The sequence below is a fragment of the Pagrus pagrus genome (genome assembly GCF_965226575.1).
Source record: "Pagrus pagrus genome assembly, chromosome: 14".
In the NCBI taxonomy this organism is placed as follows: Eukaryota; Metazoa; Chordata; class Actinopteri; order Spariformes; family Sparidae; genus Pagrus; species Pagrus pagrus.
Genome location: NC_140198.1, coordinates 16,629,815 through 16,645,669, shown reverse-complemented (window position 1 = coordinate 16,645,669; position 15,855 = coordinate 16,629,815). Strand labels below are relative to the sequence as shown.

The window sequence follows — 15,855 nt, the reverse complement described above, 5'->3', positions numbered from 1 at the left end:
TTCTTAATGTTTGTTTTTTATTCTTGCATTTTGGTCACTTCTAAGTTCCAACTAGCCGGCTATCATCACTGCCTCCATGTTGGTATAAGCGTATCATACATCATAGAGAGGTCTTTAGACCAGAAAATTCTATTTAATACAACTCAGTATTAATACAACTATTACTAATATGCTCACATCGGTATTTGTAATAATCAAAGAGATCCAAACTCAAATATATTGATATTAAAGGTGCACTATGTCATTTTGGAAATAAAAAACTCTGAAAGTTAATATTTACAATATTAATAAGTTAATAATTCAAACTCAGAACTATATATTATATATATTTCCATATAAACGAGCTCTCCTTAAGGGGAATTAGGTCCCCAGAACACTGACGTTCAGTAAATTAGTATAAATTAAAGTGTTGTCCTTTGACGACAGTTTGTTTCAATAAGTAAAGATTGTAAGAACTACATAATGTGCCTTTAATAATATTCATATGTATATAAACAAGATTGTATGACTCTGTGTTAAGTTATATACTCACAATACTAAAATTGTGTTCAGTCAAATTACCAAAACAAACTGCCAGGCTACTGGTTCCTAACGTCTGCTTTCGCCCCAGATCCCTGTAGAGGATAAATCTGGCCATAGCACTGAAATGGTTTGCAGTTTCTCACTGAAAATCTTGTCCAAGTCGAACAAATAAGGAAATGCTTTCAGATGAAAAAACGTCTCTTCACACCTTTGACAGCTTTGACATTTTATTGTTCCATTAATCATATCTTACAGGTTTTGTAAGCAGAACCAACTTGAAAAGCCACCGACTGTTAGTAATTACGACTAATTCTATAATCCATGTCATGTCTCTTTCCCTCATAGCAAAATGTATGTATACAGTATGATCCATTCAAAGCCATATCTTCATAGGGGAGTGGAAACAGATGTGATGTAGTGCAGTGTCACACGAAAAAGTCGAGTCACACATGAAAAGGAGAGAAAAGTCTAAAGTTCTGGCAGGCCACACTTGGATAAGGGGTTAGATTTTCTGCTGGTGAGGTTTCATCTACATGAACTCGTTGAGGAAACTGTTTACTGTCCCTTCAGGTGTCTCCTCCAGAGGCTGCCCCACGCAAAAGGAAGGCACGGTGAGTTGATCGGGGTCCTTGATCTCAATCTCAACATCTGAGATGCTGTAAGAAGTGATACAAAAATTACATTACGTTCATTAAAGCCTGTGGTGCCAACCAATACCAAAAAAAGCTGCATAAATATCCCTGGAGTGTTTTCCTTAAAGGATTAGATCACCGTGAAATAACCACCATGCAGATGGAAAGTCAGGTGAAGTTTTGTAGTCTTCAAAACATTTCTGGAGCTTCAAAGCAAAACAGTGACGCAGCATTTTCCTAAACAACTGAAGTAGATGGGGACTTGTTTTTTAAAAATCGAAACAGAAAATGACTCCATACAGTTTATCTAGCGTAATCCAAGTTTCTGAAAGCTCCGAGATCCCAAATTTATTTGAAAAGAAGTTATTTACACTCTTTTTTAAACTAACATCTTAACTTAAGCTGCTAAACTAAAAGTTTTAGAGCACAACCTATCTTAAGTGGGTGCACACGCTTGATGACGTGTCGACGGTGTAAATATTATCTTTTCAAATCAATTTGGGAACTTGTGGTTTACAGAGATTTGTTCACGTAGGACCGGCAGTGTTTCTTTCAGAATCAGAATCAGAATCAGAATGGTCTTTATTACAGTGTTTCTTTCGTTTTGTCAGTCATCTTTTTACATTTTAAAAGTCCCCATCTACTGTTTTACTGCAATCCTACAGAAATGTTTTGTGTACCGCAACTCTCTATAGGCACGGAGGCGGAGCAGATTTTCATTTTGGGGGGAATTTATCGTCTATAGAGACATTACAGGTGAAAACATCCTTTTTTCATGCACTGGTCAGTTCTATAATATGTCCTCTCTTTCAGACTAGTAGAAAGAACATGTTCAAAATGCACATACTTATTTTAGTTCAAATTTCTGCTCTGGGAAATCATGCAAAGTAGCGTATAGTGAATTATATCGCCTCATTTGCATTTTTAAACATAAAGAAAACTTGTAATACAAAAAACTATTGTAATTAATGTGCCAAGCAATCAACAGGGAGGGTTTCGTGGTTATATCTGTTAGTTTAACTTTCTAATCTGTCCACTACTTTTTGTTTAAAATTTATGACATCTCCACTTCAGTATCGCTTACATGCATCAAACACTCCAGTTTTATCCTTATCTCTATTCTGAAGGTTTTTACAAAGGCATTTGTTCATATATCATTGTTCACTGACTGATTTATATAACATTTTATTCCAATAACATTTTTTTTCTGGCTCTTTACTGTAACCTACTTTCTGATGTATAGATTGATAACAGATAGAAAGATATATCCAGAGCTTCCTCTTCAAGTCTTTCATTCTGATGTATAAGCAAAATGAAACAAGGATTCTGGACCTGGCTTTATCGAACATGTGAATTAGTCCATATTTCATTAGATAATTCCCCATTTTCAGGAATCCAGAAAATGCTGTCATTTAAGTTATCAACTGGGGAAGTTTCATGGTGATATCTATTAGTTAACATTTTTACCCAATTCACAAAAATCACAAACCTGAATAAGAATGTTGTGGAGTCACAGATGTAGAAAGTGGAGATAGGCAGACATCCCATGGTTACAGACATGGCGTAATGGCCTAAAAAAGAGAGCAGATGGAAAACACTCAAATTAGAGTTTTGCAACTTTATCACAAACAAAGGCACGTGTATTATTTTCCGACACCTCCCTCACCTTTCGAGCCTGCCATTGACCCTGACCATACATTGACTTTTAACCCCTCTCCTTCGATGGAGGGACTCCCAGTGTTGTACGTAGAATGAAATGATGCATCGTCGGGAATATCCAGAGGGTGCAAGGTGCATTGCAAGGATTTCTTCTCACAGCTCTGGTTTTTGCTGTCAATCTCGTAGAATACCCCCTGCCAGGCGTTTGAGACAGATTCAGATGTCAAGGTGTAAAACAAAACAGCATGGCGTGAACATTTATCTCTAAAGAAAGAAATCAGCTACCTCATCAAAAAACATCAGCACATCCAAACCGATTGATGTGTTTGTGGGGGAGCTCTCGTTTGATCTGAACCGTAGTTTCTTGCCCATCGAATCGTAAGTGAATGCACCAAATGCCTTCACGTCACCCTTTAGAGTCCACTGGTTTCATTCAACAACATACATTCAAAGGGAAAGACACAGGATTAATTGCTATATTTTAAAATGCTACAAAAAAGTACCAGAAGATGGGTCTAAAAACTCACCACAGACATGAATCCTGTCATATTGGGGGAATCTGAAAGACAAAAATGTCAGTTAGATAGGTGATAACAACATATTAGAAGTTAGACACTCTTCAGACTTATACAACCTTTGAGTTTTCTTGACTATAACGTTGCACAACTCAAAACCAAACCAAAACAATGAAACCACAAATTCTTACGACAAGGCTGATGATGGTGGTCTGCATGGGTGGTGGCAGTCAAGCACATGAAGACGAAGAGCGTTACAGCTGCATACATTTTCCCGGTCCGGAGAGTCACAAAATAAAGATCGAGATGGCAAAAACAACCCAAGCGCATCTAGCTTTCAGTGAAACCGATTGCTGCTTTTATAGGGATAAAGACCGATTCAGTCGATGAGTGTTGCATAAAAAGACCCAGGATGCTGGACTTCAAACATCAAGCTGTCTAAACAAACAAGCCCCCGTCGCGGCTGGTGGTGACCCAATTAAAGAGTTTTTTCATAGGCTATCTTTTCTTCTCAGATTACGCAGCTGTCCTCAGATGTTTTTTTGCAATGTTTATCTCTGTCTGTCCCCACGCTTTCCAAAGCAGCTTTCAGACTGTTGTATGTGAAGAGGAGGTCAAGTTAGGACACTGTAGAGGATAATCGAGGCTCACATACGATGTTGATGTGGTTAAAGTATAGGTTCACATAGGTCGTCATATACACAACCCCATGCAGATGGAAAGTTGAGTGGAGTTTGTAGTCCACTGGAGCTTCACAGCAGCATTCTCCTGAACAACTGGCCACCACTGATGGAGAAAAAACCTAAAATCTAAAAAGCAACAGAAAAAAAAAAAACATAAAATGACTCAAGATTGACTGTAAAAGAATATCTACACCTTTGTGAATAGATAATAACAGAATTTTCATTTTTGGGTGAACTTATCCTTTAAGGGGCATGTACTGTAGACCTATATCAAAGTTTACCAAAAGTCCAGAATGGCCAGACATGGAAGCAGCCTGTGTTTGTCAGAAACTAAAACCTTTCTCTGGATGATGAATTGCTCAAACTGTGCTGCTATGTGTCAGCTGAAACTCTCCTGCATGATTTTCTTCTATTTATATGTGATTTATTTAAAGGGTTGAACTATAATGAAATGCAAAAATAAGGCTTTGTGTTTGGCATGTTGTAACCCTTCATATTCAAACATAAAAAAGACAGCTCATTAAGAAAAAACATTAATGACTAAGTATAATGTCTCACTATGTATTAGTGGACTCAAACCCCAGTATGTGGCTGAACAATGGGCTGAAGAGTTTTGGCCAGCAGTGAATTTGGCCGGCCTCCTGGAACACCCTTACCCTTTCTTTTATAAAGGTGATCCAAACTAAATAGAAAGCCCAGTTTGTTTATACCAGGTCAACTGCACAAGCCAGGACAGAAATGTGTTGTTGTCACAACTACACTTGGTGCAGCTGTCTTTTGTTCTTCTCCACATAAATTGTCCCTGTTGTGTCAGTGCTTACAAGCAAACAACTCAGTGCACTCAGGCAGACAGGTGAGAAACTTGTTTATCTCATGTGTGCTGCATTTTTGTTGGCCTGCCGTGACCTCTGATGATCCCGCAGTCTATAACTTATTCTTTCCGATTGAAAAAAAAAACATATACAGTATATGTAGAACTTCTCCATATTATGCCAGTGAGCAGGGTTATAAGTGGAAAAATGCAGCATTTATATACATGTAGCTCCTCGGTTAAAAAGCAAAAATGAAGTTTCCAGTTCACTGAATTTGTCTTTTTCTTTAATGTGATATCATATAATAACACAAGCTGTCACTCCTGTATTCTGTGAGGTTAAATTACTGTTTCTGTCAACAGAGTCTGGTGGCTTTGTAGAAAGCATAAATAGATATACATGTAGCAGTTTCAGTTCCCCATTTTAAACTGATTCGATAGGCCTTTTTTAAATAGCTAAAATAATTTTAAAATGCTGCAAAGTGCAGCCCATTAGCTTCTGTTTGACAGCAGCTAATGTTAGCACTTGGCCACTTTTTTTGCTAACATTACTGTTTGATAATGTAACACGATACAACAGGGAAGGTCTAAATGAATTCTAAAATATCAACACACAGCTGTTTTAAACCTGGAAGTAAGACTGTGGCTCTAGAAAGGATCTTTTGTGTTTTTAGCAGACAGGTTAGGTCGATGCGAGGGGTATTCAGTTGGTTGCAATATGCAACCTCATTGCTAGGTCCCACTAAATCCTGCACACTTTAATGCTTTAAATGGGTGAAGCTAATTTAAAGTTATTATTTGTGCCTTTCCTCGTGTGTCTAAACATTGTTTGTCCTTTTCAGGCTTTTAAAAATGAAAGTATAGCCCTTAAATACATACATATGAAAGTCCCAACAATTAATGCCTCAGAACAATCAGTCAAGAACATGTTATCAAAAACATACAGCATTTACAATAATCTGAATAGGAGAAGGAAGTGCATAACAAAACCAAAAGGGGGTCCCTTGAACCGCAATGAATGAGACTGAAAATAGAATGAGAGTATATTGGACACGTCATGAGGGAAATTCAACTTTACCGTATGCAGGGAATTGAAGGGGAGGAGGTAATGAAATGAGGGAAGCCCTTCTCCTCATGGACCCCTTCCTCTTCTACTGACCACATTATGACATTCAGCAAGTGCTGAGTGTTTTCTTTTTTGAGAGGAAGCACTCACCCACTCACCTACAGTTTGCACTTATTTCCTCATGTAAAGCGTGTATTATTGGAAGTGTCCTTTTTTTTTTTTAACATATAACGGCAACATCATATGATCCAACTGTTATTTAAGCTTTGTTTTATTCATGACGACTCAGTGAGATTATTGTTATAAGATGTCTTTCTGAGGTTTATTTCTCTGTCATGCAGGCAGGCACATCTACCAAAAACAGTTACAGAGAGCTGTCTCAGGTGAGTATTCACATCAGCAGGCTAATACCCTCAACAGACAGTTGGCTCAACCCTAAATCACACCCCGCTAGAGAGAGTGCTGAACTCTGAGCACGTAGAGTCGTGCCAAAAATAAGTTGGCCTTAGTTGGCATCAGTATTTGAAGAGCTGGGAATGAGACTCAACAATCGACTGTCTTTCTCCAGAATTGTTTTTTTGCACCTTTAAACAACTGCAAGTCACACAGTCCTTGTTTCTCCTACGCCCCATACAACACTCACATTTTGTTTACACGTCTTTGCTTAGCGTGCCTACTCTATGCTTGGAGTCCCATATCAATTTAAGCGCCACCAAACAGAGTCAATGAACTCTACTGAGAGGCCCTGACAGATTCAGTGAACCCAACTGAGAGAAACGCTATGTTAATTATGCTACATTTTTAATTCCCCCCCAGAACATAGAAACCTGTGACCGCAAAAAGACAACTCAGTCAGACAAAAGAGGACACACACACAAACACACAAATTAAAACATTTCGAAAACACAATTATGTTGACACCTTCTGAATGTCAGTGATGACCATCTGACTTTGTCACAAACACACAGAATTGAATTTGTATAGTGGCATCAGTGTGTAATATAGGAAATAGCATACAGGATATATCTCCATAATCCAGTCTAGATCATATAGTGGAGCTATATGAAGCTTGGTTACTCTAAGAATTCAATCTAAATTTTGAAAATTGTTTAGATTTCCATTGAGAGCACGAATTAGACTGGGAACTTAAAAGGTTTTTGCTGTGGTGAATACAGGTCTTTTATTTTTGGCAGACTGCAACCAGGAGGAGGCCTGGCGTGTAGTGGCAGACAAGATGGCACAGCAACATAAAAAATCATTAATAAATGGTTAACTTTAGTTAATTCACTGTTAGCAGACAATGAAATGCTTTATAAACCATTTATTAAGTGATAGTAAAGGTTTGGATATGTCAGTTGCAAATTTACAATAAACAATGGCTTGATAAATGGTTTATAAAGCATTTAATTGCAATAATTAACGTTTTTTGGCAGAAAAAATAATGTTCCATGAAAGTTTGTGAGACGTAAGAAAAACAACGTTGGCAGAACATTGTTTTTCACTACTTTCCAAAATTACAATCAGGGAACGTTCGCTATGGGGGTCTAGGGAATGTTCCCCTGCCTGAAGGCAACATTCGGGAAACGTTTCCCAACGTAAACTGTTGAGACATTTATCATCTATCCCGGGACTTGATTTGAAACCTTCTGTCTAAAGTCTATCAGAAATATATGATCTGAATCATGGCATTAATCAAAACTAGTACATAACTGCTTTGTATTCCCACTCTTAAATTCCAGGTAATCTCTTTTTTTTTACCCCAACAGCTATCCCAAAACAAGTGTATACGTATATTCCTTTTGAAACAAACAAAGAAGGCCCTTTAAGATTTGTATGTGGAGTGCAGTTACTCTTTCACAGGAAAAATCAAGGATCATCTGATTCTTACATACTGTATCAGGAAAAAGTAAAATGTGATGTAGGTCGATTGAATGAACTGGACCATATAAATCTTGAGTTAAGATTAGATTAAATTAGAGAGTCTTAATTGTCCCAGAGGGGCAATTTAGTTTGCAACAGTAGTCAACAAAATCAGTACAAATCATCCTAAAAAGATACAATACATAGTGACATAACATATAACATAACATACAGCAGGTCATCATAAAAATATACAGTGAGAAATAAAAAATAAAAAAATGTAATAAAGCTTGAAGAGTCAGTCAGTCCTTTGTTTAGTGCAATACCAACTAAACCTACAGCCTGTTTTAGGAACCCAACAGCTGATGGGACAAATGATCTCAAATATCTGTTTGATTCTGATTCTGCCCTCTTAGGGAAAGTATACCTCCTCCCAGATGGCAGGAGTTGAATCTCTGCATGGAGAGGGTGATGAGGGTCTGCCAAAATGGCCTTTACCAAATCACCCTGAAGTAGAGTAACTGCAATCAGAAAGTAATAAAATGTAAATCAGAGGCAGCAGTGTTTCTAGTTTATTGTGGCAGGCAGAATGAGCTTTGGACCCTACTGATCAACGCTCAGCTGTGCACAAGTAGAGACAAAGAAGCCGTCTAGACTTTCCTGCTGCCAAAAGCAAAAGTGCCAAAGAGGTAGGTTGAAACTACCAACTGTGAAGTCTTTCCAGGGAGAGGGAATTTCACTCAGATTTCTGTATATTTTGAAACTGATAGCATAGGGATTGTCTCAGAGGGATTTTCACAAAAGATCTTATCACAGCCTGGGCATTTGTGGCATCAAAAAATCACAGTGTGTAACTTTCCTTGATGTAGTGGGAATTGCGTGTTAAATTCAGAGGTGTTGCCCCTGAAGTTGATGTAAGCTGGTAGCTTTTGACAAACTGACTCATGCAATCATTATTATTAGCATGATAATGTCTTATTTTTCCACAGTGCAACAATAATTATCTTAAAAAGTGTTATACTACAAAATGTTGCTGTGGGTTTGATTTTGTTAGTTGTAATCAGGTAGAACTGTGAATGAGGACAAAAATTGACAGCTACTGCGTCATAACAATATTTAAAATACTTTCACATACAGTAATGTAGTGTCTTTAACACTGACAGTGTGAACTGGCACAACTGATCCCAGCAGGTTAATTAACAGCCCGTAGTGGCGAGTGACACTCTTGCATCATGTAAGCCCTTCTTCAGATAATATACATGCCTTTTACTCTGTGGACACAGGCTCAGTCGGTGGGGAGTGTGTGGGGGTGTGTGAAGAGACTCTTCACTGATCAATTAACACATCAGGCCATTAACTTTGACAGTATCACCGCAGAATTTGTCAGTTGCTGTTTGGAAACACACCATGCAAAGTTGGACCTAAATGAGCGAGACAGACAGCCAGAGAGCGCAGTGAAGGCAGAGTGGGCTGGAGAGTGACTGTAAAGAGGAACAGTGTTAGTGAACATGCCCACAACTCCGCACAACCCTCCAGGTTTTGTGTGAATGTGGCCGAAGTGCACACTTCATGCTGTCTGCTGTTTGTCTTTCTGCTCTGTGTGTGTGTGTAGCTCTGCCCTGCCCTCAGTCAAACAGACCACACACCTGCAGCTCTTCATAAATCCATGACAGATAGGGAGCAGACAGAAAGATGGAGGCTGCGTTTTCATTAGATGTCTCCCTGCCTGCTTATTGTTTAATGCAGCATTATTAAAGAGCATCAGTCGCCTGTACATAGATGAACAGACACTGGTACTGTACACATTTTCAATTAGTTTTGAGTTCACTGATCAATAAATGAAACCATCTGTCAACACTTTTACTTGTTTAATTTTCAGTATGATAATTGATGATCCCCCAGTTCAATTCCTTTGAATGCTGGGTGACTTCCCATATTGTACACATTTGATTTATTGGTTGGGAATTTACCTCCAAAGAATCATCAGCCCACTCATGGTTGTACATTTTTTGGAAGGGAGAGCTGTTCCCTTCCAATGAGGAAAACCACAAATGTATCTTCTCTATAACACTTTCAATTACGCTATCTACCCAGACTTCTTTGAAAGAGTACGGCAACGTTGGACTAGAAAAAAAAAATGTAAAGACTCAGCCTAGAGATATGACTGAAGGACGTATGAAAACACATAGTCAAATGTACTGCATGTAAAATTATTATTATAAGCTGTGTGTTTCATAATTTACTTCTTCTTTGAGCAGCAGTGACGCCTCAGGAGTCCAGTGATCAGCCTCAGCCTTTGGTTTCCCCAGGCCCAAAGAAACACATATATGCAGGGTCGGATTAAATGGACAGATTACTCTAGGCAGACCTTTTTTGGGGGCCCTCCTAAATGCACATCAAAATAAAATGCCACAGGGATTATTACTATACCCATAATCAATATATTCAAAAATCAGAATCAGAATCAGAATTCCTTTATTTGTCCCGCAAACAGGGAAATTTCTGTGTCACAGCAGCCAAAGGACAGTTCAATTTAACAATAAACAATAAATAAATAAACAGTATAATAAAAAAGTAAGAAATAGAAATAGACTTGTATATACATAGTGTGTACTATAGTATGTACAATATAAACAGTGTATTTATAAACAGTGTATTGTTGTTAATAAATAATAGATATGGGTATGACACATTGTCCAGTTAGTGCAAACCAAAATGAATGGTTAGTTTTAATATATATTCATATGCAATTAATTTAAAAGAAAGTATAGTTAATGTTGTGTTGTTTGAAAATAAATATAGATAAAATAGAGAAATAGAGATAGATAGATAGATAGATAGATAGATAGATAGATAGATAGATAGAGAGAGAGAGAGAGAGAGAGAGAGAGAGAACTTTATTAATCCCAGAGGGGAAATTAGATTATCATAGCAGCTGGTACGTTCAAATACAAATACAATCAAAATACAAGGGCAAATATAGAAACAATAAGAAACAATAAAGTACTTTATACAATAAAATGCTTAAGTAGTTATAAAATAGAATACTGAGGTAGATAAAATAAAATGCTGAGGTATTAAGGAGTAAAGGTAAGAACAGAAGGTGCAAGAGGACAAGGTGCAGTTTTATTTACAGTATATACATTGAAATCAAGTTTTATACTGGAGATTTCTGTAGGTGTTTATATTTTTTAAATATTTTAATGTTGAATGTGTATGTAAACAAGTATGTTAAATATTATTAGGTGGTTCTTTTCGCCTCTGTCTGGGCCCCCCAGGGGAAACAAGGCCCCAGGCATGTGCCTTCACTGCCTAGATCCTGCCCAGCATGTATCCGCAACATATGACGCATATAATAACGACAACATCAATAATGACATAGAATATATAATAATAATAACAACAACAACAACAACAACAACAACAACAATAATAATAATATCTTTATTTGAAGAGATTTTTTTTCACAAACAAGTTCACATAAGGCCAAACTCGAAAAACGATCAATGTTAAAAGCAAATAGAATAGCTTATTGGTAATAAAGATTTTAGAATCAAGTTCCAGTGAAATTAAATACAATATCTATTTATCTGCCCCCTCCAGTTTTGAGCTAATGCAGCATACTTAGAAGGAAGGAAGAAGACTACATCAGCAAGAGAGAGAGGGAGAGATAATAAATGAAGAGGAATAGAAATTGGCCGATATCAGGAATTCTGATTTAACAAAATCAACGTATTTCAAATAATGACTGTCAGGATTATGGGGGCCTTTTTGTAAGCTAAATTTTCTGTTTTGTTTCCAAGAGATTTGCTGAAACTGTGTCAGTAATCACACATCAACATCATGAGACTCAAGAAACATTCCCTGAAGATGCAGTCATGAGTGAACTACACTGAAGTTTCAGATTTTAGTCTTTTTTAACAGTTTGCCACTTTCACTACCATAGTTAAATAACCACGTGATGAAGCTGGTACAAAGTTGTTGTTTTTTTAAATCATTAAATAGGGATTGTGGACATCATCATTAATCAAACTGCTGTAATTGTACCATTAAAAAAAAATATATATATGTATATATATATATGTATATATATAAAATTCAAGTAGTTACTTGACGGAATATAAGCAATGATAAAAGTGACATTTAGATCACACTGATGATTTTACTCATTTACGTTCTTTCCCTATCCGTCTGTTGTGTTACATTTCACTTGTTTTGTTTGTGTTGATGCATGGTTGTCATTGTAAATAAAAAAAATGTTCTCAATGTCCTGCCAGGTTGAAAAAATAAATAAATAAATAAATAAATAAAAATTTGTTTAAAACCGACTGAAAGGTGAAGCATCTTGAATAGACAACCATACTCTGTATTAAAAGCCACAAGAGCATAATCATACAATGAGAGTAGAAACTCTCGCTACACAAGTTTGAAAATTACTTAGTAAATTACATAGGCTGCAGACGATGCCCATTTGCCACATGCCTATGGCGAAACAAAAACAAAAAAAACCCGAGAAAGAGTTAACCATAACACCATATTAGGTTTCATGTTGGGAAAGCTTCCTCACTTCTGAATGAATCGCATAATGACCTAATTTTGACGCGGTGACCTAGAGAGAGTGAGAGAGAGAGAGAGAGAGAGAGAGAGAGAGAGAAAAAAACTCCAAAGAAACCGAAAGCAAGAACCTGACAAATATATAAACTGTACTTGAGCCTCACTACAGTATGAAGGTATCTGGCTCCTGCTGTTTCAGCTCACTGGTCACTGCTCCTCCAAGGTAAGCCCATTTTAAGAATAATACACACTGTAGATAGGAGTTGGATTGTTTAAGTATTGGTAATCATGTCCTCATGGGAAATATATATACATATATATATAAATGTGTATATATATATATATATACATACATTTATATACTATATATTTATTAAATTGTTATCCCCATGTGAGCATATGTATAAAAAAAAATCATGCATTAATTTGTAGCTTGTTTTTATGTCTCAAGTAAAGGCTTGGCAAACAGCTCCAACAGATGCTTGATAACATCCAGCCTTAATAATCAGTTTATTGTACTTTTGTTGTCAATACTTTGAAGAGATCATGAGAAAACATTGTCATGGTTTCTTACTCATCAAGACTGTGTTTTGCCAACAACACATGATGCAACCTGATAAAATAGCCAAAATGAAAAGGAGGAGTTGCTTCTCGTTTCTACACATTAACCCAAGCAAGCCAGGGAGCCTGAAAGAAAAGGTGAAATTAACTCGTCCACTTTGCGTACTCCCTTGCAGCAGGCCTGCAGTGATGTGGCGCGCTAACACAGTCTGCAATCTGTCGTCTGGTCTTTAGGATTCAAAGACACTACTGAAAAAAATGCTTCCTTCCACACTGAAACCATTTAGAGGAATCAAGACACGCATTTTTCCATGCATGCGCAATTAGACTGTGTGACTGTGTTACTGAATTACATAAAAAGAAAGCATGTATGGGGATGCCATGTGGTGGAGATTGGAGGATGTGGGTTTGTTTTCTTTCAGATATATTAGTGAACTTCCTTCCAGATACTAAGTATGGAAAATTGACAGTCTAGTTCCCATAAAGAGAATCTGCATACTGTAATGCCTAAGTTTGTGTTGGAAGTGATACTGTAGGTCATCTGGTTGTTAGCCCTTTACAGTACTGCACACAGAAGTGATCCATGTTCGTGTAAACCTTAGAAGCATCTGAGCAGTTTTAATTCAAACAATAGATGATGATATATATATATATATACACATATATATGTATATATGTATACATATACATATACATATATGTATAAATATATATATATATATATATATATATATATATATATATATATATATATATACACACACATATATATGTATATATGCATATATATACATATATATATATATATGTATAAATATACATATATATATATACATATTACCCATTTTTCATAACTTATGTTTCTGTTTCAGATGGCTGTTTGGTTGCAGGCTCTCCTCCTCTTCTTCTGTGCACTGGACTGTGTCAGGTCCTCTGCTCTTTCTCCACTCGTCCAGAGGAATAAATACAACAACTCCTTTCGTCTCACAAGGTCCACTCGAACCCGTGTCCAGCAGCTGCAGAAGAAATATGTGAGTACTAAAACCTACTCCCAGCTTATGACTCTGACCTCTGTGTACTCATCAGCTGTACCTAACTTCAAATCTTTAATTGTTTACTCTGTTTAACAGACGGAGCAGCAGTTGGGAAACAAGCACTTTGAGGACAGAAGCCATCAGTTGAGCGAGCTTCCGTCCCTTTCTACAGATTTCTACAGCTGGTTGACGCTGACAGTAAGTATCTTCTTGAGTGTTTCAAAACAATTCCATAGAAAACCACATTTTCTTTGTTATTCTGCAAAGTGCATTGTCAAATTTTTCTGAGAATTTCTTTGGCTGTTACTTTTTTTCCATTATGGGGATTAAAAAGACAAAACCTGATGACATCATCAGAGAGTCTATTCTTGCAGAACGTAAATCTTGTAAAAATTTGAGTGGAAGTCCCCTTTTAGAGCTGCAAGCTTGGAAAGGGGGTTGTGAAATGTTTTGGCTATGTAATCATGTGGTTGAACGTTGTCAGCGGTGGAAGAAGTATTCAGATCATTTACATAAGTAAAACTATTAATACTTTAGAAGTAAAACTACTTCACTACAAGTAAAAGCATTCAGAAGTAAACGTATATAAGTATTATCAACATGTACTTTAAGTATTAAGAGTAAAAGTACTTGTTGTGCAGTAAAATGGTCCCTGCCATTGTTTTACTATTATATATTTTACATATCTTTTTAGATTAATGTGTATATTGCATTTAACTGCTGTAGATATTTCAGGTTCAGCTCATTTTAACTACTTTATATACTGTTGGTTAGTTTAAAAGGTGCAATATGTAAGAATTGGCCACCTGTCAAATTCATACCTTAAACAACTTCAAACATAGCCGCTAACTGCTGCTAACTTCAGCTTCCATTAGCTAGTATGCTCAGTTGACTCTGCCAAGACCACCTCCTGAGCTACAAAATAGCAAGGGGCTAGTTAGTTAGCATGCTGTCTTTAATAGCTTTATTGCTGCAATACTTTTTCATATTCCTTTGATAATCTTAATTCTTGAATGTTTTAAACTAAATTTCTCACATATTGCACCTTTAATGTATAGCGATGCATCATACTCTATAAGATTATCATATTTGTTTGTGGCGTCACTGTTCTGTGATGACCACATATCTCTTAAAAAGGAGCTCAGAAACACAGCCCTATTTTCAGGTTGACAATGTTTTCCAGCTAATCTGAGATGTTTTTTTAAAGAGTTTATTTAGTTTAAGAACGAGGAGAATTTTCAAAACCTTTTTTAGGGAAAACATTTACTTCTGAGGAAGTACAAAGTTGTGTTAAATTGAAAAACCTTAGTAAAGTACCTCAAATTTGTACTTAAGTACAGTACTTGAGTATATGTACTTAGTTACATTCCACCACTGTCTGTTGTTGTGCGTTCAGGACTGGGACCGGCTGCATGCTGCTTTCTGGGACATGCAGGCCTACTGGAATATGCTGGAACGGAAGAGAAAACAGCTGGAGAGAGAGCAGATGGGGGGGCAGGCGCTCCACAACACTTTACCTCAGAGCATCAAGCACATTCAGCTGGACCTGAGGGACCTGATGAGCCAAGTCAGCAATCAGGTATCCACATGCTTCTGACTGAAATCCACCCATGTTGTGTCCCCTTTTCAGCCCACGCAGAAAGCTTAGGAGGAAGTGAATCTAACGTCTGATAACAAAATTGTTTTGCTTTCTCCTCCAGATGAGTAACATGCGGAGCTCTTGGATGAAGCCAACCTCTCCTACGGCACGGGCACCCTTGAGCCCAGAAAACAGAGCTCAAACATTATGGGACAGTCGCGTGGAAGGTTACGTCATTCTGAGGGATCTAGACCTTTACCTCATTAAGCTGGCAAGAGACTTCCTCCTACTGGCTTCAAAAACGCACATGACTCAGCACTGAAAAACAGAGCGCTGGCACCATGACGACGCGCACACAAAATGAAGAAAAAGCTGAACT

The 15,855-nt window shown here is 37.1% G+C and overlaps 2 protein-coding genes across 2 annotated transcripts; one reads left to right on the top strand and one right to left on the bottom strand.

The window, feature by feature from the left end:
• Nucleotides 1–731: 731 nt before the first annotated feature.
• On the bottom strand, nucleotides 732–3,620 carry epd (ependymin). Its single transcript, XM_084373991.1, has 6 exons — nucleotides 3,520–3,620; nucleotides 3,341–3,372; nucleotides 3,099–3,236; nucleotides 2,821–3,007; nucleotides 2,644–2,725; nucleotides 732–1,178 (listed from the first exon to the last, which is right to left on the bottom strand). Exons 1-6 carry the CDS (start codon nucleotides 3,596–3,598, stop codon nucleotides 1,052–1,054), a joined length of 645 nt encoding a protein of 214 aa, XP_084230117.1. The 5' UTR covers nucleotides 3,599–3,620; the 3' UTR covers nucleotides 732–1,051.
• A 9,609-nt stretch (nucleotides 3,621–13,229) lies between these two features.
• Nucleotides 13,230–15,798, top strand: LOC311269064 (uncharacterized protein; the record flags this gene model as incomplete). Its single annotated transcript, XM_084373043.1, has 5 exons — nucleotides 13,230–13,265; nucleotides 13,820–13,894; nucleotides 13,994–14,095; nucleotides 15,294–15,476; nucleotides 15,598–15,798. 5 exons carry the CDS (start codon nucleotides 13,230–13,232, stop codon nucleotides 15,796–15,798), a joined length of 597 nt encoding a protein of 198 aa, XP_084229169.1.
• Between the last annotated feature and the right edge of the window lie 57 nt (nucleotides 15,799–15,855).

Bases quoted from the DNA above. Each gene is read 5' to 3' on its own strand.
- epd (XM_084373991.1), bottom strand. From the start codon at position 3,598: ATGTATGCAGCTGTAACGCTCTTCGTCTTCATGTGCTTGACTGCCACC. The intron at 2,726-2,820 runs GTGAGGGAGGTG...TCTCTTTTTTAG, and splicing joins GTCAATGGCAGGCTCGAAAG to GCCATTACGCCATGTCTGTA. The intron at 1,179-2,643 runs GTTTGTGATTTT...CACTTCTTACAG, and splicing joins TCCACAACATTCTTATTCAG to CATCTCAGATGTTGAGATTG.